Source organism: Centrocercus urophasianus, unplaced genomic scaffold, assembly GCF_019232065.1.
Source record: "Centrocercus urophasianus isolate 14NV4802_14NV808 unplaced genomic scaffold, USGS_Curo_1.0 seq_11, whole genome shotgun sequence".
NCBI classification, from domain to species: domain Eukaryota; kingdom Metazoa; phylum Chordata; class Aves; order Galliformes; family Phasianidae; genus Centrocercus; species Centrocercus urophasianus.
Window position 1 is genome coordinate 21,734,411 of NW_024884253.1, and position 27,917 is coordinate 21,762,327.

Below are 27,917 nucleotides of genomic sequence, written 5' to 3' on the forward strand. Positions count from 1 at the left end.
TGGAGTTGTTTGTTTGTTTAATAAAAGCTCGCAAGGCACATATTTCAACTGAATTGCAACATCTACAGCAAAACAGATCAAAATTTGCAAAACATTCCCCCAAACCTCTGAGGAACTGAAACCCACGACCTGGGTTGAAAACCGAGCTTGGGTTGTGTGCACCAGTCAGGTGTGGTTATGCCCCATGGTTGTCCTTCCGAGGGATGTCACAGAACTTACTGTTTCCATCTTTTCCCACAGAAGGTGGACACTAGAGCATACAACAGTATTTTTGCTAATCCATAACTGGATAAGAAATTCAAGAATATCATTTTCTTGACAAGATATGAATCTTCCATGCCTTCTGACCGGGACAACAGCGATGTTTCCCCCAGCAAAAGGCTCCTTCTCTGTTACTTAAGGCTGCTGCGCCAATGATGCTGCAACACAATCTTCTCTAATATAAAAAGCAAGGTAAAAATCTTAAATGATTCTCTTTATACAGAATCGATTGAAGTATCAAGAATACATCTTTATGACAAAACTAATAGTAACTATGTCACAGTTCAAATAAAGTTCAACATGTTCATTCAAACATGTATGAAGGCCAACGTGCTACAACATATGTGATTTCCTTAGATGTACGGTTGGCCTCATTTGTGTTTTCCTTAACATATGTGCTCTACATGTAAGTATTCAAACTACACTCCATGTGGTCACACATACACACAGCGTCGCTGTAAAACACAACAGGCAGCCCAGGATAGTTGATACGCTGCACCTTGGTGTGGCATTATAAGGCAAGAAGCCATAAGTTGAGCAGCTTCATCCACCCAAGTGCAATTGTAACCCTGAAATGTGGTACCTGGTATGCCTTATTGCTGGTATGAAATAGTGCTCATGAACAATCAGCCACAAGAGAGCAGATCACTGACACGTAGACATGTAATTCCAGACAGTGATTCAAACAAATTTAAGTTGTACACAGAACTCTACACTTACTTTCAGTTATTAACTTCATAGCACATACAAGGTTCCTGATTGCCTGCCATAACCCAAGTAAGTTCACAAGCTTATCTTGATACTGTAATTAAAAAGTCTGAAACTGTAACAGTGCAGCAAAACATACACACTTGTGCATAAGCAACTAAACAGGCTGCTTTTGGCCAGAGAGACATGCATGCTATCCTGAGCACAATGACTGCATCCCTAGAAAGGATACTTACTTCCAACATATAACCCAGTTACGCTGATAAATGCTTCTCCCAATGATCGAATCGGGTATTTTCGATGGGTTTATCTAAGCATTGGTTTTAAATACAATGAATAATTTTAATACTTGGTCTAAACTCACAGGCGTAAAAATATAACCAGATTAAAAGAAAAAAACAGATTACGGACTCGTTGACATTTACAACAGTAAAGCTTTTCTCTTTTAAATCACTCCAATAGTGATAACAGATGTTTAGAAACATCAGCACTATTTTTCAGTGTAAAGTAAACAACATATCTGCATACAGCAGATAGGAATCATGCATACACATCAACACGTTGCAGTTCCTAACAATTTCAGAGTCAATCCCTCTGAATTTGCATTTTAATCAGCAAATGTAGTAGGGTAGTTTTGCAGCTTTCATTTACAGAATGGTTGTTCAGTTGAAGGTTCATTCTATTAAGCCAGATGTTTCTTTAAAGACATCTGCATCCCAAAGAACCATTCCCACATGCCTGACAGACTGGTCTCTGGGCCAAGTGTTACAAGAATCCATAACTGCATAACTCTTGGTGATGAGGACTCTCTGCCAGAACTGAAGTCCTGGCATTCTGTCCAGCTGCACCTACATCAGCCAAGTTATGATTACCTTTTGTTGAGTTTTCCATTCACAACACCAGGATTAGGCCCAGAGCTGGAATTAAAGCATCATTCATTCTCTTGAAAGAGAGAATGAACCTCAGCTAGCAACAAAACAAGATGAACAGAAAATTCAAGGAAGTTGCAGAGACAAATGGGGCCATATAATGAAGGCAAATTTTGGAGGGAATCAGGACTACAGAATGTTTCCCCATGTTTTCAAAGTTCCCAGCATAGCTGCATAATTAATGTATAAAAAGCTATGAACTGCTGTGCCACTACTGATTAATGATGGTGATGATAGTGTTTAAAATTAGTTCTGACTACCTTAATCTATCACAAAATAATTAGTTGAATGAAATGACCATCACCCATCCCTTGCCACACACACACACACACACACACACACACACACACACCAGCTTGCACACAGGAGTGAAGAGCAGCAGTCTCAGCAGCAAACCTAGTCATCATGCTACACTTGTCTGAAGTACAGCATAGTGTTGTATACTGGCCCATTCTGATGGCTGCTAAAACACACGTATGCTCAGATGCATACATATGTAAGCATGGAAGAATCCTGAAGTCAAGCTCTTTCCAAACTGAAAATCTGACTTTGTCAACTCCTACAGCTATGTCCAAGTCCAAGCACTTTTTCCAACACGTCTCCAACAATGCAGAGATCAGTGCCTCAGTCTATGGCACTGTTTAAATAACATCTTCCTTATTTGATTTATACAAATACTTTACCTACACATAACGTGTATGAACGTGTTCAATAAACAAAGCAGTGTTTATAGTGGAAATCAGGAAGAATAAAAAACCACAGTAACCAAAGAAAACATATTAGAAATATTAAACAAACCCAAACACTTGATGACTTAGGATACACCACTTAATTTCTTACTAGAAAATGGAAACTACGTGACTTAAATGAGCTCTTCAACATAACTTTTTCCAAAGTCTATCCACATCAGCTCTCTTACACTGAAGTTAGAAATATCTGTTAAATGAAGATTAAGATGGTTTACAATGGGAAGACAAATGCAAGAACATGGAAGACTGTCACACTTTCTTGTGGAGACTGTAAAATTGTCAAATTTTCCTGGCTCCTTCAAAGAAGGCATCTGTAACAGTTGGTCTGTAGAGTTTAGTTCCAGTTTGGTGGAAAAAAAACAAACCCAAAAAACTGGTCAGTACGCTGCAACCACGTGTATCTGTAAAAATAATTTTCTTAATCAAAAGGAATTTTTCCAGCTGAATTCCATCACAGTCAATCCTCAAAAAAAAGCCGGCATGCTTTGTCACGATTGGAAGGATATCACAGTGTTGATCCTATACACAAAGTAGGATCTATTCCAGTATACTCGAGTGAAATAATTCACATATGGAGAATAGTTCATTTTGATTTCATGACAAAATCGTCCATATTTTGAATAGGCATAACTGTCACCTTCCTCACAAACCACCTGTCAGGAAAGAAGAGGATCGATTAAAATACTGAAGATAAATGACTGCAGAATGCCATTCTGTACATTCATTTATTTCTGCATTCTGTACGTTTCACTTACACTACAGATATTTAATTATACCCCCTTACAATTTGTTTTACCATCTAAAACAGACTTACGAACTCATACATCACCTCCCTACCTTTTCCAACTGCAGAAGTTTGCAGGGATTTAAAAAAAAAAAAGAAAAAAAAAAGTGGTAAGACAAATTCATGCAGAAATATAAATAAATAAATCCTTCAGTGTCTCCCAGAACACAAAGATAGTTTCTCTCAGTGAGAAAGTCCTTTAGCATCGTACTGCTGGAGAACATTTCTGTCTTGCCCTGTATAAACCGTAAAGGCTTACGCTCTTAGCCAGGGTCAGAAATAAGATACTGGGCAACAAAAATTTATAGTCCAATTTAGAAGTTACTTAAGTGGTATTTAATGACTGGCATAAAAGCAGCGCTGCTCGATATTAATGTATTAGAAGGAATTAGGACAGGTAAGGAATAGTATGAGGTAAGATTGCAGTTATGTAAGAAACAGATGCCTCAAAACTGAACGGATCGCTGTTAAGTCTCATGAGTCTTTGTCTACACATTATAATTAGAAAAATAAGATCAACACTACAAGAATGTTTCCTTTAAAATGAGTTCTTTATGCATTCAGACACTCACTTTTGTCTTGCTGTTACTTACATGACCATTGGCAATATCCAATAGATCTTTAACTCTACATCCTCTTACTGGTCCCACTTCATTGCAAATTGAATCTTCAATGATCAAAAAATTGGCTTTGTAAGATGTGAGAATCTTATAAATATCCTCTGCTGACCTCTTTGAATATATCTGATAGATCTATAAATTAAGAACACACTTTAACGCATGGTAAAAATCAGTGGAAATTTAAAACCATGAAAATGGTGGTGAGCAAAGGATGACTTATCTTTAATAAGTTATACATGCATTATATGTAGATGCCAAGCTATAAAACATCTATTTTTGAAATTTCTAAAGCAGGTGAGGTAATGGGGAGCTGAATAGGAAGCATTTGTCTCTGCTGGAGTAAGTTCACATTTTACATACTTACACTGGCCTGAAAAGTCTTCAGAAAGAATATTCACTTTTGTCCAGATTACAGCATAGACAATATTCCCCTCCCTATTTGCTGGACTATCCCATTTCTTCTAATATTTTTGGGTTTTTTTTCCCCCATTATATAAGAGGAAAGCAGCTCCTATCAGTTGTTTTCCAAGTCATACATCCTGCTAGAGACTTACATTTGCCTTCCGTAATCCTGAAGTATTCAGAGTGAGAACTGAGGCTGAGTAGCAATTTTGATTTCTTTGCCAGTCAGAGACAGGGTATGTCCATTCTGCTTTGTGACTTTCCCCCCAGCAAAATGTATAGAATAAAAATTGCTCAGAATCATTCAGAAATGACAGCCTGCCTAAAACTCAATATTGTCATACTGCTCAGTAAGGAATCTTGTTCTTGGGCTTACTGATTATGTAACAGCGTTACCTTTCTTTATGATGTTTCATGCTCTTTTTTCACCTTAGAATGTGAACATTTTGGGGAAAAAGAACTGGGAACATGGAAGAGCAATGCAAATGAGTACAGCATGAGGAATATCACAAGGTCATTCTCTTTGAAGTGTTAACGTCTACAGTGCTCCCATACATCTCAATCAGGCACTTGAGTCTTACAGGATGGAACAGTCTATAAATCACTGGTAATACTTACACATTTATGGAATTGGATACTCACATTTTCATTTCTTTTTAGAAGATCATCATCATTATATAAAGGCAAGCTTGACACCATCCATCCTGTACAAAGCTTAATCACACCCATTAATTGTGGGCTGCCTGCAAACACAGCAGCCACAGGAGCTTGTCTTCTGCAAAAGCAACATCAACATACATGTCTGAGTGCAGGACGCATTTCTCAAGATGATACTTTTAATTTCAATAACTGTACAAATCTTTGCAGATGCTATGGCAAGAATTGGCGTGCATGATGATACCCACAAAGAGGGGGACAGACTTTTTAGCAGGGTCTGCTGTGATAGGACAAGGGGAGATGGAGGGGACATTTAGATTGGACACAAGGAAAAAGTACTTTAGAATAAGGGTGGTGAGGACCTGGAATAAGCTGCCTGCCCAGTGAGGTGGGGGATGCCCCGTCCTTGGAGACATTCAAGGTCAGGCTGGATGGTGCTCTGAGCAACTTCATCAAGCTGTAGGTGACCCTGTTCATTGCAGGGAGTTAGACTACATGATCTTTAAGAATCCCTTCCAACTCAAATGATTCTATGATCTTTGGGGATCTAATTACAATTGGCACTAACACTCTGGTAGCATTGGTTTCCCTACTAGGAAAAGCACAGACTTGCAGCAATGAGGAGTTTGCAAGGAAGGTCTCCCCTGAGGGTTAAGAGCTGGTGGCCATCCTCCCCTCCTTGTTATTCATGAAGCACCACTCAGAGTGGTCCCAGAATGGATCAAACTATTGCTTTTCTGAGTGGTTGCTGTCTTGTAACAAAGCAAGCTTGAGATGGAGGGCAGGTAGGCAGCGAAACAGCATGATGTTATCTTGTAAGTGAAAGACTTGTGGTTATGCTCATTTGATTTGTAGGACAGTGTATTTCATCATTTCTGAGTAAATACTGTCATACAGAATAACATCTACAGTAATTGTTTCTAGAATTTTATTTCATCTTTTGATCATTCATATTGCAGTGCTAGTGAAAGAAAACAACCATTGTCACACTTTATTACAGATCTTCAGCAACTTTTCCCACAGAGAAAATTCAAGCAAATTCATTTTATCAGGGAAAAAATCATAAGAAAGTACACTTATAATAATGACGTTCAATTAAAATTCCAATATGGATATCTAAGCATAAGCACTAAAAATCCTTTTCATTAAAAATATGAACAGCTGCTACAAATAAGGGTAGTCAAATTGCTCTTAGCTGAGTGAATCTCAGTGCAATTCCCCATGATTAATTATGTACTTGAAGTGTAATATATGCAGACTAATGTAAAAGCCATTAGGTACTTGGCATTATTCCACTTGCTGCCTTCAAAAGCTGCAGCAGTGACAAACAACATACACTACTATTAACAGAAAGAAGAAATTGGCTGGAACACCATAATTACCAGCCTTGTCTTTTCTGAAGATGAACAGGTTGACATTAAAGACACCATAAATACAGAAAATAATATTCTTTTAAAAATGCATTTAAAGGTAAGTAAGTTATTTGAACACAGGGGACCTCATTTTCACAGAAGTGCAGTTACTAATGACACAGTTCCAAATTAAATTGAATAAGGCCAGAATCTAGTTCTGAAACTTTCGGTGAAGATAAAAATATATCTGTGAAGATATCCTTACTATAAGCTCAGCATTTGCTATGCCCTACCTAGCCAGCCAGATAAGATCCATTGCTGCCTTCTGCTCAAAGGGGAAGTTTGAACCCCACATTGCACTCCATGTTTCCTGACTGAAGTCTTTAAATCTTTACATCAGGCATTTGTTTCACTGGCTTCTGTACATCCTACTTCCATTGTTTCTCTCCCTTGTGGCATTATAATCTATACGAATCCTCTAACCCACTGAAAAGTCAGCATGTAAAGAATCAGGATGTAATGGATGCACATCTTTCTTTGGAAATCACATCTAGTAATGATACTAAACGTAAGTTGACTGCATATTTCAGGATCTTCTCTTGTAATCAATGATAAACTCCTGCTACTTTGCATGGGAGGAATACCAAGCCTAAAATAATCATTTATCTTCCCATTTCCCTCTACATCATGTAATGACTTGGCAAGGAAAAGCTCAGATTAATATAGGTAGCTCCACAAAATACTGAGATATAAGTACCCTGGCAAAGAATTAAAACAGAAGCGCAGAAATTCATACTTACTTTATCCACGTCATAAGCTCTACTGTATCAGGATCATAGAATTCTTGTAGTTCTGAAAGCTCTGTCATTATCCTAGGGAAAAACTGATGGAAACGTTATTTGATTACAACTACGCCAGACTAAAGGGACAGCCATAGTGGATAAGACACCTGGAAATGGGAACCTGCTTTTCGCTGAGGAAATTCCACCCCATTACCGGTCTGCAGACAGACAAATTAGGGTAGCACAGGAACAGCTGTCCTATGTTAACATGAGAGTTGTAGCTGTTATACGTATACCTGCACCATCCCAGAAACAGGAAGAGAGAGAGAGAGAAAAAACACCACTGCCACCCCCAAAGAGAACCACCTTCACTGTTCACTCAGAGCCTGTAGAAAAATGCAGGTGATGAGAGACTGTGCCTGGCTGAGACAGAAGGGCAGCCAAGCAGAAAGATGCTGAGCTGTACACTCATCTCTTCAAAGCCAGAGTAACACAGTACAAGTCTCAGGGCATTTGCACTACCCTCATCCTAATAATCAAACTTTCCAAGTGCAAGGGTGAGTTGAGAACCCAGAGAGCAAATGTTCACTACTGCTTAAAAGCAGAAGTGGGATTGCCGAGGGATGAAGCCCTCTAGAGTCCAAATCCCCACACTGCTATTATTAACAAGTAATCTGTAAATGAATTCTTTCTCCACTAAGTTTTCTCTATCGTAACTGATGGCATAATTTTGAGCACCTTGAGCTTTTCTTTCCCCCCCTCAGGAGGATTATCTGTTACTCTGATAGAAGCACATAATGAGTTGGATTATGCTGCAAACAAATTGTCTGTTAAAGACAGGTATTACAGAATTTGTACAGTTAGTGAAGATTTATATTTCAATGCCTTGTAAAAAATATTTGAATTCCTATAAAGCTATTCAGAATAACTCTTCTGAATCTGTCAGTACAGAGTGCTGTAGAGAGTTAAGGGATATATTTTCTACTTTTTTCAAACTTGTAGAAATTTTTAAAATAATTTTCCAGATATTCTTCTCCCTGCGTGCCAGTCTGTCAGGCAATGTGACTAGAAGTGAAGAACCAAATACTTCATTTAAACAAGGACACATCTGTAGATTTTTTTCTCCCTGTATTGGTGTAAGGGTTTAACTCCATTATAATCTGACAGCTTCTCAAACACGTTGTTTGCCTATGACCTTCCATAATTTTACTTCCGTGTAACCTCTCTTCTACAAAGAAGATAGACACACAAAATGCTTTTCAGTATTCCAAGTGTTTATTTGGCAATATTTTCTTTGTTGAGTCAGTTCACATATTCAAAGCGTAAAAGCTGAATGTAATAATGTCTTCATTTAAATTCAAATGCTTCTTAATTACAGTAAGTCACTGTTACCAAACTGAACTGTTAAACACCTCATACTGAAAAATTTAAACAGTTTTGTTTAAAAAACAAAACAAAGTAAAAAAAAGCCAGCCCATTTTCAGAGGATGTCAGCTTTCATTTCACCTTGACATTATATTTGCTTGGTGTTTTGACTCATTTGCTGCCTACAGACAAAACAAAACACAGAACAGCACGTTGCTTACCTCTTTCCACAAGCTGAATCCAATTATTGTGGGAACTGCCATACTCAGAATGAGAGCCTAGAAAACAGATGTTAGAAGAAAAGGATTATGGATTGTTCTCCATTCTCCAACCTCAACTATGCTGATGCTGTTTGTATAGCAGTAGGCTACATTTATGCCTGAAACTTAAGAGTCACTGCAGGTGAATCACTGCAATTTTCTACCAGGAAAAAGCTTTCTGCCAAAAAAAATTGTCTAACTTAGCACCGAATAACTGATTTGAGCCATGCTATATTTACCACCAATATTAGGGACCGTTAATTACTGCTCATCTAAGAATGAATGAAGAAAAGTAAATACCTCTCAGATACAAATACAATGCAATAATTTGAAAAATGAAAAAAAAAGTATGAAACAAGCATTTCAAACCTCTGATCTTAATGATGCTTTCATTCAGATTGACAATAATGACAGGCAAAAAACAAATTCATTCTCCAGCACGCCATCATTCTAGCTGGCATATCCCCTCCACTTTGCAAAAGGAGACTAGCTCACAGAGTACAGAAAACACTTGGTAAAGAGCATACACAAGGCATTCTCTTGGTATTAATCTGTTAACACAGCTACTACATGAAAAAGCAGGTCTATATAGCATGAAGCGTGCAGCATATAAATCAGTATGTTTAATATGTACATGAATATATTTTTATTTTTTACTGGAAGGACACTGTCAACATTTATGATGCAACATTAAATGGCATTTGCACAAGCGCCATATATAACTCTAAGTTTTAAATATTTATTCTTCTTAGTATCTTGAAATTAGGGTAGAGTAACACCCCATCCTCATTTCATTAATAAAACAAATGTAGAAAGGTGCCCAAAGCAACTCTCATTCCATTATGAATAAAGCTAGAGTTGGAAATGGAGGAGCTGTTTGCAGGACAGCACAAGCTCATCTTTAGTTACAGCACTTTTCTGAAATGGTTACACCAGAATACATCTTACACACAGTAACTGCAGCTACTATTTCTCAGGAATGTGTTTCACTCTCATCTACTACATACACCTAACTACCACATTTTAGCCAAATTTCCTAGTGAAACAAGGCTTATGCCAATGCTTGTCTGCATGCCTGTACTTTTTCTTGTGCAGTTTTCCTACAGAACATTTGACCTTCTTGGCCAGACTCAACTAAATATGACAGGGAGCTTGAGGTCTCAAAGATCTATTAAAAGAAATCAAATATGTCTGAGAAACAGAGATAAAGATTGTTCTGCTCCTTGTGAGGAAAAGGCTCTGCTTTATCACCAGGTACCAGAGAACATGGGAAAACATGCTGTTAGGAATGCAAGACAAGAAAAAGTAGACTATGTAAGATCTACTGCTTACAGAACTACATGTTCTTTTAGTGGGTCTTTCTTTAATTCTTAAGTAATTGTTGTTGGAAAAGTGATATGACAGTGAGCTGTAATTTCCAAGACATTGGCAACAGCAGCTCACCAGTAGTATCGGATGCACAGCTTTCAGTCTCAGCCACTTGAAAAGTGTCATCCAAAGTTCAGGAGAGCACACACCAAATGCAGCAAGCATGCAAACATACGGAGTCCACAGATATTTCATTCTGAAAAATATTGCAAGAACTTGGTTGGCACTTTGCACATGTCATTGTATTTTTTTTCAAACAAGACTGGATATGCAAGCAATCAGATCTAATTTGATGGCATTGGAGGGCAAAACCAAGGAAATCTCTAGCAGGAGAGCAGACACCTGATCATTTGCTGTAAGATGTAGAGGCATGATCCCAGGTCAAAGATAACAAAATCCTTCACAGAGTTCAGGGGAGAATGAAAGAAACAACAAACAAGACTAGTAAAGTCACTTGGCTGTTACAGTTTTCCAGCCAAAGACAAGGACATTCAGCGAAGTTGCACAGATGCTGTATTATAAGGGATCTCCTGAAGGAAGGAAAGGAAAGTATTTCATAAACAATTTACTATTTGCTGTTTTTATCTGCCTCTTGAGGATAGACAAGTCAAGACAGCTACTTGACAACACAACACTGTGCTCACTTTAATAATTTATGCAAATTCAGATATTAGGATGATAAATGTAAATGTATAAACATGACTGCCACTTTCCAGCTGATCTGGCTGAGAGCTACAAGGGAACGAAAATGTTATCCAAACATAAGCTCCTGAAGATTAAAGAACTAATACTCAACACTATTTTTGATAATTGTTTCACTGCTGCTTAACATGTGAGACAAAGGTTTATTCAGTGCTTTTCTTCATACAATAAGATGGTTGACAAATGTTCCATACCTTGAAGAACATTCAGTAACATACACTACCCATCCAAACACTACACAGGATCTCACAAGAACACAATATTCAAAGAATGACAGAGCACTTCTATGCTTAAATACCACAAGGAGAGAGATTCAATTTTCTCTAATTAATTTCTTGGCTTTTGGCTGCATTAAAGCTTACAAAATGCATTGAAGAGACCAAGAACGATTCATCGTACTTCTCCACCCAATTTATAGTGAAAATTCTCTTTGCTACCTCCCCTACCAACTAGTACCACTGTATGCCAAATACATTTCTGAAAAGACTTTTGAGTTGTAGATAAATTTGAAAGGGGCAAATAGCCTATCACATCCAGTTAGGAAATCTCTGTTGCTTTCAAAAGAGATACAGCAAAACAAGACTTACCCTTCCAAACACATCGCTAGAGAACCAAGTAAAATTGTGTGAATTACATGATAAACTATTTCTGGCCTCTCTCCAATTCGACCATCCTCAAGTTTAACTGTCTCTTTCAGTGGTTCACCACTGCAGTTGGAGAAAATGAGACATCACTTAATTTAGACATTATCTCAGGCAAAGGTGTCAACAAAAATACTTTTATGATCGCTGGGTAAGCAGTACACTGAGATCATTCTGTGTCATATCACATACTATTGTTTGCACTGCTTATTTGGTTTTTGATCTTTGTCAGTGATCTATAGGTACCTGCTGTCCCTTGTATTAGACTGCAACCTCTTCAGACCAATGGCTGTGAATTAATACAACAGGATCACCATCCATGACCATAAATTCTATTTATGGTGCTTCAGCAACAAGAGCCAACCTAATTCAAGAGCATGCAAACTCCATAAACATTTAGATGAAGCACTCTGTATGCGTGTTCTAAGTTCTTTCATGTCATTAAGTTGTTGAAAAATTACAGAGCCCATATTACTATATATACACATTTTATCACAAAATAAGACTACAAAACCAGTTGTTTGTCACTACTAGAACTTTCAGTACTAAATTGCAAATAAAAAAACAATCACAACCAAAATCTTACAATGAATGTTCTTCCGCAAACACGATAGCGAGGCGTGTGAAACACTTTCTTCTACCATTAAGTGATACCAGTTACAAAGTTGTAACAAGTAATTAACTGCTTCAAAATCAGAAAGTTTTTACTGTGAGGAGGGAGAAAGTTTATTTTAAACTCTTCTTCAAAACCCGTAGGATATAATGAAGTTACTGCCCTTCACAAAGCAGTACATAGCTAATAGAGACACTAGCAAAGATCACAACAGTCTGCTTTATTGTTTTGAATTTATCATTTCACCTCCAACATGACATACATTTTCACTTACAGCAGTATAACCTGTATCTATTGAAAGTCTTAGTCCTTGAAAAAAGAAGAAAGAAAAAAAAAGCTATTGATTTTTGCTGCACGAAAGTGAGAAATTTGCCCTAATACCTCAGCAGTTATACCATTTATCTCCTACCAGGGAGATGTAATTTCCCAACCATTCAGCTTCCAGGATAAATGATGCTAGCACGTACACAGCCTTGCATTCTGAGTCTGCACACGGACAGCTCCAGTACCCCTTCTCTCAAGGGAACTGTAAATCACTGTGAAACTACAAATAATTGAGTCTGTGCTACTTCAGCTTTGTTCCAAGCAGCAAAGACTTATGAACTTGATCACAGTAAACATAATAAATAAATAAACTACATGGAAGCATTAAAATCCTCTCAACTCCACCCTTCTCATTTTTTGCAAAACGAAAACTTGGAGAAAAAAAAAAAAAAACACCCACAGAACCAAAGGAAAAAAAAAAAAGACAAATCCTCCAGCAACAATCCAGGGACTCTGCTGTTGGAAAGGGAAAACAGACAAAATACCTTTCTCACAGTGGTAAGAGACATAAACATGTGACAAAATCGAAAGCCAGATCTCTGCAGGAGTTTGCCTTGTGGAAAACAAAACAAAACGAGCAAGTAAAACCAGAGACAATTCCCTACCCTCACTAGAGGGATGCTCAGGAAGCTCTTTGCTAAAAAACTTTCTGCAGAAGCCTTAGGGCTTTCCACTGCTGCCCATAGCCTTGCAAGCTCAATGGTGCAATGGGTCCTCACTTAGGCTGAGCCAGTTACACAATTGGCTATTCACTTTTATATCCAAGAAGCTCTTATCTCTAACCTCTTATATTCCAATAAAAATAAGTTACTTACCAAATTCTCCTAAAAATGACCTGAGTTACAGAAAAAAGGCAGATAATTAATACTAAAATATAGAAAGGCAACAGCGATGACTGTGTTAGCCGCAAAAAAAAGTCTTGGGAGGGTGCCTGAAGAGATTCTTGACAAAGGAGCCAATTCATTGTAAAATTCCTAGTAAGGCAAAAACATCCCATTAAAAACCAATAACAATGCCACATAGTTTAGGAAGAGAAAAAAATAGTACACAACCAAGCACATTTTCATCTACTCATGTCATAGGAAACTATTTGAAATTCATCTTTGAAAAGTGATATTCTATAATTTGAAACTGCTTTACAAGTACTCTTTATAGTAACTGTCAAAAGCTTATCTTCCAAAAAAAAAGAGTCTGTGATCCGAAGAGGCCAGACTATGATTCTTCTATGTCACAAAACCCAGCCTCCTGTATAACTCAGTTATGAGGACCACAAAGAACTTTGTTGTCACAGTGGATTAAGATTGTAGAGATACTGATGGAAGAAGGTATGCTTGTCCTCTTTCCAAAGGGAAAGTGGTCATCTGAGATCACATTCAAGCCCAAAGCATCGCCAAGAATGGAATCCACAATGCTGAAATTCTAATTCTGTAGCTGACCCCACTTGATCACTCCTCCTTCTCAGTTAATGAGCAAAAAGACAATATATTCTGCCAAGAAGTACTATTAATGCATATTCTCAACTGGAATTGATGTGGCACATCATGTAATGAAAGCATTCTTGTCTTTATTCTCTTTCGCTTTCCTCGCCCTCTTCTTTTACCCTCAAGTGAAGACAAGAGAATTCTACCGCTTTCAGTGAGACAGAACCAGTTTTAGGATTAACAGCAGAACACATTCAAAGCCTTAAGAGACAGATCTTGAAGTTTTCATGCTGCAAGCCACAATTCCAGCATTTAGTTACACAACTTTCCAGGGGTAGTTGCAACCAGTTTGTTTCAATCACCACCTTCAATGAAGGGTTGCACAGCCTGGAAAATAGTTTGTAGCAAATTGCCAGGGAAATAAATATATCTGTAATACCTGGTAGCTGAAATAACCCAAATCCTAACCAGAAGCAGTCTTAAATTTTTGTTCAAAACATTTAAGAGCATTCATATATGTGTGTTAAATAGTGCATCTTAGTTAAACTCTTAACATCTTGTCTTCCAAAAATGCCACAACATTTTCAGTTGTGTAATGTCATTTTCCAATTCTTCTCCTGAAATGACTTGGAGTAGTTTTGAAAGAGACAGATGCAGCTTACAGGAGAGAGTATCAACTCCAAGCAATTGCTGGCTTGGTTCCAGGAGCTGTTTCTAATCCTTACCAACATTATACTTTAAGTTTTCCAGAAAATCTGTATCCGTGATTTCTTCTCACAGACTAACATTCAACTCTTTTATAGATGCAAACAGTTTTTCTTAGAATCACAATTTCCTCTGACTTTTAAGTTGTCCCTTGTCTTAATTTCTTCTAAAACAAACAGGGTGTTTCAGGTGGTTTTTCTTAGAAAACTAAAAAATAAACATCAGTGTTTTGAGGTGGTAATTACTCCCTTCAGAGCCCTGCTTTCCAGCTATGAGAAATCAGGACCACTACCCTGACCCTATTACCTCTGCTTCCAAGTCTCATTAGAAACATTAGATGGGGTACAAAATGTTTTTGCTCTTCAACATGAAGTAAAAAAATCTATGTAAAGCTTTCACCCCCAGGGGATGAAAAAGACAGAAGTGGTTCAGAAACCTCCAGACTTTAAGTAAATTCTATACATGCATCTCTTAAAACTCGTTTGTAAAACCAAATGAAAAAGGTAAAGTTTCTCTAATTCCTCTATAAATACAGACAAGCCACTGAAATTTTATACTTCTCAGAGTAGCTTCAGAAGTTTGAATATCTTATAAGGTGTAAAAAAAAAAAAATAAACTTACTTAGTTGTGTTTAAGCCAAGTTTTATCTCAAGAAACTTCAGCAGATGCTCGTTTTCTTTATGCGGAACAAACATCTGAAAATTAATTTAGCAGAGAAAAATCTCATCAAGATTTGGAAGCGGTTTTCACTACTCACTTCATTCAGATTACAGATCGGCAGGAAAAAACAGTTATTTGAGTTAGAATGAATAAATTAGATAATTAGATTAAGTATGTTAATTAAGGTATCAATACAGTACTGTAAATCTCCACTTAAATGAATCTATCTTTAGAGTTTCCTGGAGACCATCATACACTGCATTTCAGACATGTACCCCAAAGAGAGGGCAAATGAAAGCTGTCAACAAGATGTTGGAAGGTTACTGAGTAATGTGAAAAGGATCATGGAAACTGGACATACATTTACCCCCGAGCAAGCCAAAGAACACTGTGTTTGGCTCCACTACACAGTAGGACTGTAGCTTAGCAAAAGTTGTGAGCATTTGTAATCTTCACATAAATTGTTTGAGCTGCCAAAGTTCTGTGCACTGTCTACGTAATGTAAGTCATATTTTTCAAGATTAGGTTTTATATTCCTGGAGGTACATTAGAGCTAGCTAATCTGAATGGTACAAGAAAACAGCAGGTGTGAGGATTCTCTCAAAATTTTTTAGGGTTCACTATGTTCTGAATTGATAAGTTGACACTGTTTATTAATACAACCAAGGTGAGCTTGAGACATAAGGAAAAAGCACTAATTATGTACAAGGCAGAGGTGGTTAAGAGGAAATTACTAAACAAAATGCAAGACCAGGTTAAAATCCCATTGAAAATTATAACCTACCCTAAGACTACTAGCTCTTTTCCATGCACAAAAATACTGACTTAATTTTCAACCCAATTGGTAGAGGTGATCCACGTTATAACAAAAAACACATTTATAAAATAGCTAGTGTGTGATTTAAAGAATATTTCAATACTATGCTTTAATCTCAATCCAAAAGCTCCAAACCCCAAGCAAAAAACAGCTGCTTGGGTTGCTAGATAAAATATTTTATAGATAAATACATAGATACAAAATTACTCAGTCTTCAGTATTTCAATTTGCTACGAATTAAGCTATTACCTCTCAGATCAGTATCATAGAATCACAGAATGGTTTGGATTGGAAGGGACCTTTAGATCATCTAGTTCCAGCCCCTTGCTAGAGCCAAGGATACCTCCTCCTAGACCAGGTTGCTCAAAGCCCCATCCAGCCTGGCCTTGAATGCTTCCAAGCATGTATGATAAGCAGTGCTTCAAAAAGCATTTCCAAGATATAACTGTTGCTTCCCATTTAGATTATAAAATTAAAATAGCTTTGCACAGCAGAATCTTACCTTCAGTAACAAGTTTAGCGTCAGTGTTACTGTGAGCACCAAATAAATGTACATAATTTTCAGCATTCTTGACACAAATGTACCTTTCTTCACATTCATCTGCAAAAAAACAGTTTAAGAAGGGCGTATCACTTGGAGTTCAGTTGAAGTAATAAAATCTACATTTAGAGTTAGAGGAGAGTCTTGTTACCTGAAGGTATTTAGAGAGCATTAAAGCTGCTACAAGACTAAGTAATGGTGACACTAGAAAGGCCGAATTTTCAAACTGCAATAAATACCCAAGGAAGAGAGAAAACATGTAGATTTTGTACACTTCATGCACCTGTCAACAAGAAAAGACAAAATTACAATGGATACACATTCTGCTTCCCAGGGCAGATAGACAGTTCACTGCATTTCCTTGCTAATCAGGAGATCAATGGATACATTTCAATCCTCCAGCTCGGGAGGCTAGCAGCCTACAATCTGGCTGTGAAAAGTATTTCATACCAAAACAATCCTGGTCAGCCTCAGGAACAAGCACACCACTGCTCCACAAGAAATATGAAAAATACCAAAAGTAGTAGTAATATTTTACAAGGGCTCTTTATTCTGTAGCACTGTGCTGTAGCAGTAACCACAGTGTAACAGCATGAAAACACACAATTTGGGTGAAGGAACTGACTACTGTCAACATGTCCTTTACCTGTCCTCACAAAAACTTGTTCATTTAACCTAAGGAATACATACTCTGCTACTGACACTCACTTTGTTATTTACTAATTGATAAGCAGATCTTATAAATTCCAAAACTTGATTCCTTAGAACAAGTTTAAAGCTATTTCATTCCCCCTGTGGTCAGGATATGTACTTCAGCTGGACCCAGGTTGTGAGACACTCAAATCACTACCTAGTGTATGCTCTTTGGAGCACTATGAGGCTGTATTTCAGTCCTCAGTTATAGGTAGGCTGATGAGTTCTAATACCTTCTCTGACTGTGCCAGGGCAAAACTGTCAAGCAGAAAAAGAGACACGGCCTGGAGAAACAGGAGGTAATGACTGTACTCCCACATCATCATGAAGGTATACGTTGAAGCACTCACCAAAAGGTAACAAAATTTCTAGAGAGTGAAAGAATGAGAGAGAAAAAAAAAACAACTTTAATTTGATATTTATGCATCTCTGTCACTAAGCAAGTGAGAGGTCATTAAACCAGAAATTACAGAAATTCACTATTTTAAGAAATAATTAAGATACAGAATTCAGACTTATTTAACACCTCAGACAGGAAAAAAAAAGTCATTACTGAAACACTGAAAAACATTCAAAGCCAGTCGGAAGAAACGCCTTTGTCAGAGAGAGGAAGCTACCACCATCTTCTCCCAGCAACAGGAAAAACAACAGAATAGCTTACATATTGAGAAAAAATTGGCATCTGTTCATCTTAAAAAGGCAGCACGCAGCTAATTACCACACTGTTCTCTCATAACCCTCATTGGGGAGTAACAGAGCAGGGCACTTTTGCTTAGCAAAACCCACACGTGCCTAGGTGAAATCCAAGTTTTGAAAAGAACAAACAAAACACCTGTTTCCTGCAGGTAACTACTCTAGAGCACAGTTCTATCACCAATTCTTTATTAAGAAATTAATTTTCTTTTACCTCTGCAGAACAATTTAGGTTTTTTTTTAAATAGCCTGTGAGAGCTGCTACTTGACATGCAAAATATGGCAAAGCCCAATTTTCCCTTGATGGTATGGAGTAATCAATTCTTGTTGTATCTGTCCTAGAATAAAGTACAGACAAACAAAATTATTAAAGATTTATGGAACAAAAATATCAAGGAAAGCCTAAATGTTACTTTTAGTTAGCACCACGGCCTTGCAAGCAAGCTATTCCTGTAATAGGTTCAAAGTAAACTCATACGGTTTTGCTGCTGATACAGGTCACAAATCCAATATCAGCACAGAAGGCCCAATCTTTACTCACTTACTAAGCACAACTCCTAGTGAGGTGGAATTTACAGGACTGAAGCCAAGAAGCAGGGCCTCCAGCCATTTCTGCCCACACCTCCACAGGAGATGTCACATTATGGTGATCTCGCTATGGATACAACAGCAGCTTTTCATGTTACCATGAATATAAACTGAGAGAAAAGAGCACTTCCATTTCTCACACAAGATGTTTTAGGAGTGGATTAGGCAATAGAGCACAACCTACTTAGAATCCAAAGCAGTGCAACACCAGCAGATACTTTGTCTACAGGGAAAACTCTGTCCAGAAAACAAGAGATTAAAGATGGACAGGGAGCATGGGACAGAACAGCGGGGTCTTCTTGTGGGATGACCTGACACTATCTGCACAATTAGAGCTGTAGGAAAAAGTTATACAGAGTGCTACAGTGACTGAGAAGCACAAGCAACACTTTCAAATGTGATCAAAGGCACTGGTTTCAGAGGTACATGGTCTTCTCTGCGTCTACTATGCTTCTAAAAAGGAGCCTAAAGCTCCTTCATCATTTAGATATTTGAAAGCGTCACCTTTCATTTTTACAGCTTAAGTATCTCACAGAGATGTACTTGGAGCTTTAAACTACTGGATCTTTCCATTGGTTAAGTGTTTAATATTCCTTGCTGTTGAAAAAAGAGACAGATTTATTCACCATTTTTCCTCCTTCTCACTGCTCACATCAGGTTGGTGATCAGTATTTTTATCTATTAATCATAGATTTGGTCATGATGACTTCACATTCCAAAAAGATGTAAATACACTTCTCAACAGTTCAGCTCTAAACGTGTATCTCTAACACTCGGCCTGTGCATAGCTCTTATCTTTTAAAGGGCCTCAAATTTTTTTAGAACTAGTAAGTGCTGGAGTCAAGGCCGGATGCTGCTCTGGCAGCCTGGTCTGGTGGTTGGTGACCCTGCCCATGGCAGGGAGATTGAAACCAGATGATCTTTGAGGTCCTTTTCAACTCAGGCCATTCTATGATTTTATGATAAGTGCTCTCAAGTTCACAGAAAGTCCCAGAGCTATCTGGTGACAAAGCAGGAACCAGACACAACTGTTGGCATCTCCTAAATGAGGTTCCCTATCACTGTGGTGCTTCATAAAAGGAAGAGATACTTTCATGCAAACAAAACATTCAAGATGAAAAAATCTTGAGGTCAGAATCATTTAAGAAGATTCCACGTTGCACAAAGAAAAGCTACAAAAAAGCAGATTAAAAAAAAAAAAAAAAGCAATCAAAGTCTTTTTACAGAAAAAATGCGCTTGGTCATTTCCTTCAAAGCAACAAAATAATGGTCACAATGTTTAGAGCTGGTCGCAGACAATAACTCCATTTTCAGCAACTTCAGAAATTTGCTTTCATTCTTCATCAGAACAAAACCCAAACCTTCTGATGAATGTTTTTGCAAAATGGAACTGTGTGAAAATATTCATGTATTCACACATGTTCACAAACTTAGGCCAATTGTCAGCGTGGCTGGTTTGGACAGCAGAAGGCCCTTCCATTAATAAAAGCATCATCAGAATCAGTGCATCTCTGGGAAACATTCTGTATTCAGGACAAGAACTTGCTCTCACAATGAGAGCACCAAATTTAATAGAATGCACTTTATTCCACTCTAACATTTTCAAATGCCTTATTAAAAAACTACATAGTATAAAGATGTTTTTCTTACCTGTTAATAATGAACCATGCTACAGTCAGCATTCCTGCCAGCCAAGTCCCACTCATAACCCAACTGGTTACAAACAATGCAGTCACATAAATTCCCTGCAGTCCAAAAACTATACCAATGTAGAAATACACTGGTTCAATAACTTCCTGAAATTACAAATAAAAATGAAGAGACATAGAAGCAACTGAGCTGAAGCTGGAAATTATTGCTATTTACTGCTTGCATACTGCTAATGACGTGCTAGATGCTTCACAAACAGGTAAGAGACAGCTTCTATTCTAGAAAAGAACCAAGCATGCTTTTATTGGGGCTCAGGAAGACAAAGCAGCGTCGACTGACAGCACACTCAGAACTCAGCTTGCTACTGTTATGACTTTTGCATGTGCTTATAGCACCAACATTGTATGTGTCAGATTTGGAAAAAAAACCATACTGCAGTGGGACATAAGTTTATAGGACTACTGAAAGAGATCATGCAGGAGAAGAACTCTGAAAAGTAAAGATGCAGCAAAAATGGTTCTAAATACAGGAGAGTACATATATATAGGAGAAACAAACAAACAAACAGAGATAAATGATAAATGAGCGAGTATAAGGCAGGACACAAGTATGCAGCATAAGCAGAACAAAGCCCATGTGGAGCAGAGAGAGACAATAGGTGCAAAATACAGAAATGCAAAAATGTATTCCCCTTTTACCCACAGGGAACGGATAGAGACAGGTACCAAATGTCAGTACTCTGAAGGATCTAACTTTTTATTCTGAATGAGTAGCACAGTTATTCTCAACATTTCTAAGTGGTTTGTAGAAGCAAAGAAATATCAGACAGAAAAGTATAGTGTATATGAACCCCCCATAAAACCCTACTCAAAATTCTGAAGAGAACTGAGGAGAACATGAAGCTGGTGGTAGGATTAGCTCAATTCATTCAACAAAAATTGCATGTATTTACTGTATGCAGCAGAGAAAGGCACCCGTGCACACACTGAAAGCAGAGAAAGCAGGAGAAATGCACATACTTCACTACCAGATGCTTGATATAATACACTGGCAATCAACTCAGGGTACAAGGTCATCTGCTGGAATGCATTTATCGTCTTCAGTGATACTGTCTTATTGTTGTGTGTCAACTCATACACACCTACAGACAAAAGAAAATATGTTATTCTTGGAATCACTTACTACTGTTGTTCTTGAAAGGGTGCATGTATACTCAAAGGTAGAGGGAAACAGATTTTGACCACTGAAGCTACTGACTGATTTAACATTTCTAATTTTAAAAGGAAGGAGAAATTATTGATTTATATGTCAATGCATCCTACTGATACTGCAATTAAATTACTATTGTTTTTTGAACTAGTCTTTAAGCAGAAGGTGTCCCCATGCCCCCGCGAACGGCCCCCCCCCGCGGGGGGGGGGGGGGGGCGGGTGGGCTATTCAGAAGCAACACAATCATGCAGTCCTACAGGTCACCTTCACAGGATGTTCTTGAAGTGACACAAAGATCTATGAGGGATGAGCAGGATGCATTAAACCTGCACACACACAGAGGTCAGATATGATGGTCTTCTCAGCCCCACATTTCTGAGAATTCTACGAATCTCTCAACACAATACACCTCTTATGGGATTGAGATAAAGTTGGCATACTTGTAGGATACATTACTCTCAGAGGTATTATAACTAAAACAATAACTTGTCATTACTTGGGACAATGGAGGGAAGGGAAATAATACTCCAACTAAAAAAAAAAAAAGAACAATGACCCCAACAACAATGAAACAGCAAAACAAGATTACTGTTTCCAGCCCCAAACATATCCTGGTGTGTGGTCTGCAGCTGCTTCTCTGCAAGCCAACCTCAATCTTACAGTGCACAAAAAACCATGCTCAGCATTGCCATGACACACCTCTGTAAACTGTGTGCCTCCAAAATACCAAGTAGACATACAAGTTTTGCAGAGCCAGCTGCAAAATGCCCACGAATAAGGTAGTCCATCCATCCACAACAGCAGTAAACCTTCCAGAGATAATGAGAAGCTAAGTACACCAAAGCCTTGTTGTACACTACTGGCACATGCTACAGGACAGCTGGGAAACTGCTACCAAAAAGACTATACCAATAAAGTTCAAATTGCTTCAGATTCAGTTTCATAAGAGGATCGAACTAATTCAATAGCTTAATTCTACAAGGGAGAGCTGCTCACTCCTCCCTCCCAGCATTCTCACCTTTCCCCTTGAGCTAACCCTGGTGCTCTTCTGAAGTCACTAAAATAGCAAAAAACTGTTCAAGCTTCTTTTCAGTGTTTTAATTTTCCACTGGTTTGAGGACATGACACAGATTACAGATGGGAGCGAGCTTCAGAGCCAGTGCAGGACAGAGAGCTGATGCACAAAAGGAAAAGACACCACTGCAACCAGCTTCTTCTTGTCTCCCGTGGTTTCTGTCCCCCTTTCTCTCAATCTTCATCATCATCTATTCATCAGAGCTGTCAGGTTTAGGAATGGTTGGCAGGGACAGCACTGAGCAGATCAGTTCTTGACAGAAACTGTTCTATCTTCTGACAGGGGACAAAACAGGAATTTCCATCCCACATTTCAAAATTAAATAAAAATCATTCTTCCAGGGATAAAAATCAACTATGCAGCATAGGCAAACCTAACAATAACTATGGGACAGTATTGGCATAATATTAATTTCACTCTCCAAAGTTCACTCAGCGTGCAGTTTTTAGTTAACCTAACAGATTACAAGAGTACTTGTCTCCAAAAGGGGAACAAGACCTTTCAAGGTTAAGAAAATAAACATTTTTTGTACCTCTTTCAAAGGAAGGAGCCTTTAGCAGTTCCTTATAGAATGAGTAATAAATGGCGCTGTCACCCTGAAATGTAATTTCTCGTTCAAGTTCCTAGGAAAAAAAAATAGATAGATGTATATTCACCTGCAATCTCTTCTCATAGAAAACCATACATTTTTAGATAGACTGGTTTTGTAATACTGCACACAGTTATGACTCCACTGTACATCTCCAAAATATTCCACAGAACATTAATCTTCCCAGCTCCTCCGTCCAGTATATAACGCTCTATAACTTAGCAAGCATGCTCGGAAGGAGAGCAACTGAAATCCATGTTGGAAGTCAGTAGGAGACCCACAGGATCACTTTATAGTCACAGACCTGAATTTCACTTGACTTTCCATAATCCACTGAACAACAGTTCTTATGGCACACAACCAGACGTTCAGCTTATATTAAACACAGTTTCACAGTTTATCCCAGCGCATATTTTTTTCCTCCAAATTTTAGAGAAGTTATTTCAACTAACCAAGATGAATTAAGGAAAATCAGATAAAAATATGACTACACAGAACTGCTGCGAGTAGGAGAAACACCAGTTTTTAAAGAGCTATTTCAAAGACAGAGGCCCGAGTGGAAAGGCACGGGATTCTGAAAGCAAGCAGTTCCAAGCTGGCACGGATCAGCTTTGATTTCAAGGACACAATTTGGCTTTTGTTTCAGTAGTTTAACTTTTTCTTTACCTGCCTGCTGGAAAACCAGAATTTCCGTTCATGATATGTGGAGAGGTACACAGCATACATCATTCCACTAGTGACTGCCGCAAGACAGCCAAAGAAAAGTTTCGCAAAACGCTGAATTAACATATCTGAAAAGGGACAGTGAAAAAGCTAAAATAGTCCAGAGGACTTAAAAAACACAGAGCATGCCCTAAGTACGACTTGTTCTGAAGAGCAAGTAAATATACCGGCATCAGAATTATCAGCACAGATACATTGAGAACTGGCTTGTTATTCCTTTGCCGCAGTTTTCTCTCTTGATTACTGCCACTGCCCCATGGGCCTTTTGCATAAAGTGCCACACACTGCATTGCAAATTTATCACCCTTCTAACAAGCTTCAATTGTAAAGGAATTTCAGTAACAGAAAATGTATTACAAGTAAAGAGAGAAAACTCCAGGCTTCACCCAAAACACTGTAAAATTCTTAAACACATCAACAGAAAACACATCTACCATCAACACCGAGATATTCTGTTCTCAATTCTTCTTTTCTAATGTAAAAAGAAGGAAATAAATTTTACCCGTTTCTTTCCACTAGTATCTACCTCCCCTGTAGCTCCCTCAAGTCAGTATGTTTAGCTTAAAAGCTTTTGGTAACTCGATGAGCGTTTGCCTGAAATTACACCTGGTCTTAGTTCTGTGCCTTGAGAAGCTGTAGGTGCTCTGTGTGTGTGCTTATTTCAGCATGATTATTTCATGCTTTTCAGCTTCTCAACATAAAGATAACTCCAGATGCAGTTAAAATATTTATATGTGCTCAGATAGATAACAATCAGATTCGTAACATCCTCCCTTCAAGTGAAACAACCCAGGAACAGCATTTTACTCTGCAATACATAACATGTCATTAGTGAAGAATTCTAATGTGAATGCCTGTTTTTTTTTAAAGTTCTGAATTCGATTTTTGAATAAGTCTGTTATAAATTACTGCACTAGAAATATATTCCCATAAAATGTAAGAGAAGAATGAATTAAAAAACAAACAAACAAACAGAACTTAGCTAAAAATTCTGTAGCTTACATTTTGGCGATCTTCCCAGCTTAGAGTTTTCTTTGTTTCTCTCCTCTGGAGCCATTTTGTCAGATTCTGTGCAGTTTTGTTTCCTTCTCTGTCGCAGGTCTGCTGCCCCTGAGGACATTTTTTAGGAAGTTATTGCAGCAGTATTCCTAAAATCACACCCTGAGAAATCCATGCGGCAGCAGGTAACAGCCAGTTACTGCTTCCGTTCAGCCACACAGCAAACATATTTGACAAAAACGAGTGTTTTTGTCTCAGCTAAAGTACTTCACATACCTAACTAAAACAGTGTAACAATGCAGAGATCAATCTGTATGCTATTCCTTTGAAAACTCAGCCAGTTTCTCTGGAGGCCATACCATGGGACTGCCCAGAGCTCAAACTGGAAGTGAGCTGTTTTATTCCCTGGTGAACATGTTACACAAAGGAAGGAAAGAGGAAGAGCAGGTAAGTTGGCATGGACACTGGGACAAATCAGTGCCACTTCCATTCAGGTTTAATTGTAACAACACTCCAGAATTTCCATCTCACTGACCTACTGCCCAACAACGGCAACAGAACTCCAACCAGTGCTCTTCCCTTTCATACAGCTGTTCCACTTTCAGCTATCTTCCAAACCCCAATAAAGCTGATAACAACTCTGCTGGTATATTCACATCAAAACTGGTCTGCTGTTAAATCCCAGTGCTTAGAATCATAAGATAGAAACAAGGCGGTAATATAAGCAAACTCTTGAAATGCTGCCTGCCCAAAACAGTGTATCTGCATTTGTGTTCTAACAGGATTTTCAAACAACTACAAATTATTCTAAACAGACCAAGATCTCAATTTTACACGCTTCATGGAATGAACAGAAAATACCTAACTTCTTCCACAGAACATGGATCAGAAAACCATTAGACAAAACCATGTTTAAGTCATTCAATGTCACATTTACCATGATGTCAAACCAAAACAAAAGACACACTGGTACTTCTTCATGTGCTGTGCATTAAGTCAATCAGCAAAGCAAACACAGCACACTGCAGCGTGAAGTCACTTGTATCACACAAGATAACACTGGAGAAAGTGTTTAGATCACCAGAATAGTCAGACTGCTTGCAAAGCCAACTGCCTGGCCTTATCTTCCTGGTTACAAGCAAAGCTATGAAGTGAAAACACAGGAGGAAAGTGCATTTCCTACATTCCTCTTAGCACCTTAGTGAGCCAAACTGGGAGTGTAAGATGCCTGTGAAGGCCAGGGTTAGCAGCAGTAACAGAAAACTTTTAAAGAAAAAGTAAGTTAAAATCCTAATTCTGAAATGGTTACACCTCAGTCAGCAAATAATGCTCAGTAGATCGACCCCTATACCCCGAAAAAAAAACAGTAATAACAGAAGGTCTAGGCATGCAATTTCTGTTTCATTTGCAGCTGCCTCCAGCAAGAACAGTGTTATTTCTACTCCTATGAATCCTTTACACAGGGTGAAATTAAAGTCAAACAAGGTGATGACTAAAAATAATGTAGAAGTCCGAACTGATGACACAGCCTCTGTCTAGTACCTCTCTATTCAGCAAGCAATTTATCATCCAAGATTGCTCTTTAGTTCCCTGCAAGTTCTCATTATGTTTTTAACTCTTGCCTAGAGAACACACTCTGCTTAGTTGTGGGTATCTCTTGCAGCCTCCTTGCTCCTGTGTGCCACACCAGTAATCAGTCTATTGCCTGCAAAGTGACTGCTGTCTGCAGTTCTTGTTCTGTCATTGAACAACAGAGAAGTGGGAAGCATTCAGAGAAGGACCAAAAGAACAATCAGGGGTGCGTGCAATGACTCCTATACAAGGCTCAGCGTGCAAGTTAGGCTATGATCATTGGTCTGCAAAGATGATGGGATCTGCATACAGCCCTGCTCCTCACACGAGGACACCGGAACCGGCTTGTGGCAAACTGTGCCCTGAAGGGCTGTTCCTACCAAAGTGCACGAAGAGCTCACACGGCCCCGCCAGCGGACGGCTGCAGGAGCACAAAGAGCCGAAGACTTCTGAACACACGGAAATCACCACCAACTTGGGATGCCCCGAGCTGGGGACAGCCGGGAGACGCAGTGGGACAGCGCGGGGTGTGCGTTTCCCTCCTGCGTTTCTCACAGCGCACACCGTGCTTTTCCCAGGAAAGCCAAATGCCATCTCAGCCCCCTACTAAGGGGGACGGCCGAGCGAGACCTGGAGGAAAACGAACGCGGAGCGAGCGAAGAGTAAAACATAAGAACGGGGAAACGGAGGGGATGCGGAGCCGAGCAGCGCCCGCGGACGGCGGGGGCCGGGGTGCTCGCTGAGGGGAGACGCCAAGAGGGCTGAGCGCAGGGCGGCTGTTGCTGCGCGGCAACGAAAAGGAGGAGGGCTGGGCTCGGCGCAGGGGCGAGACGGAGCGTCCCCGAGGCGGGAGCGGGCTTCACCTCCTCGCGTCGGCAGCCGCCCCGCAGCGCCGCCCGGGGCCGGCGGGAGAGAGACCGCTACGCCGCGGCCGAACGCTCCGGCCGGGCCGGCCCCGCGCCGCCCTCCTTCCCCCCGTCACCCGGAGGCGGCCGGGCCCGCCCCGCGGTGGCGGAGGGGTCGGGATGGGGGTGACGCCCGCGCCGCCGCCCCTCACCTTCCTCCATCCTGCTGCCGCCGCCCGCCGCCGGGGCCCCCCGCCGCTCCGCGCTTCGTCCGCCGCCGCCCGCCTCTCGTCGGCCCCGCGGGCGGGAGCGCTCTCGCATACCACGGAGAGCGGGAGCACCGCGGCCCCGCACTTCCTGGCGCCGGTGCCGCCGCCGTGCCGCTGCCGGACGCCCGCCGCGGGGGAACGGTGGCGGCGGGGCGAGGGAGGCGGCGGGGCGCGGCGCGGCGTACCGAGGCGGTACCGAGGCGGGCGGCGCGCTCTGCCCCGCTTCCGGGGGAAGGCGCTGCCCCTCGGTCCTGCCGGCCGCGGAGCTCTATGGAAAGGAGAACGCGGTAGCGCCGCGCTCTGCCGCCTCCGCCTGGCGGCCCGGCTGCAGCCCTGGAGCCGCTCCTCGCG

At 39.7% G+C, this 27,917-nt stretch overlaps 1 protein-coding gene across 1 annotated transcript; it reads right to left on the reverse strand.

Moving 5' to 3' along the window:
* DPY19L4 (dpy-19 like 4) lies at window positions 1–27,618 on the reverse strand. The gene is made up of 19 exons (XM_042840063.1): window positions 27,510–27,618; window positions 24,884–24,991; window positions 23,825–23,949; window positions 23,102–23,192; window positions 21,305–21,426; window positions 20,286–20,431; window positions 18,262–18,385; window positions 17,588–17,722; window positions 16,813–16,944; window positions 16,623–16,721; window positions 15,265–15,338; window positions 13,333–13,491; window positions 11,527–11,646; window positions 10,313–10,433; window positions 8,831–8,887; window positions 7,263–7,345; window positions 5,096–5,228; window positions 4,025–4,183; window positions 1–3,300 (listed from the first exon to the last, which is right to left on the reverse strand). Exons 1-19 carry the CDS (start codon window positions 27,616–27,618, stop codon window positions 3,136–3,138), a joined length of 2,262 nt encoding a protein of 753 aa, XP_042695997.1. The 3' UTR covers window positions 1–3,135.
* Window positions 27,619–27,917: the final 299 nt, after the last annotated feature.

Coding starts and splice junctions, on each gene's coding strand:
- DPY19L4 (XM_042840063.1), bottom strand. CDS start 27,618: ATGCGAGAGCGCTCCCGCCCGCGGGGCCGACGAGAGGCGGGCGGCGGC. Junction 24,992..27,509: donor CGGCAGCAGGATGGAGGAAG/GTGAGGGGCGGC, acceptor AAATGTCCTCAG/GGGCAGCAGACCTGCGACAG. Junction 17,723..18,261: donor ACCTAAATTGTTCTGCAGAG/GTAAAAGAAAAT, acceptor TTCACTCTCTAG/AAATTTTGTTACCTTTTGGT.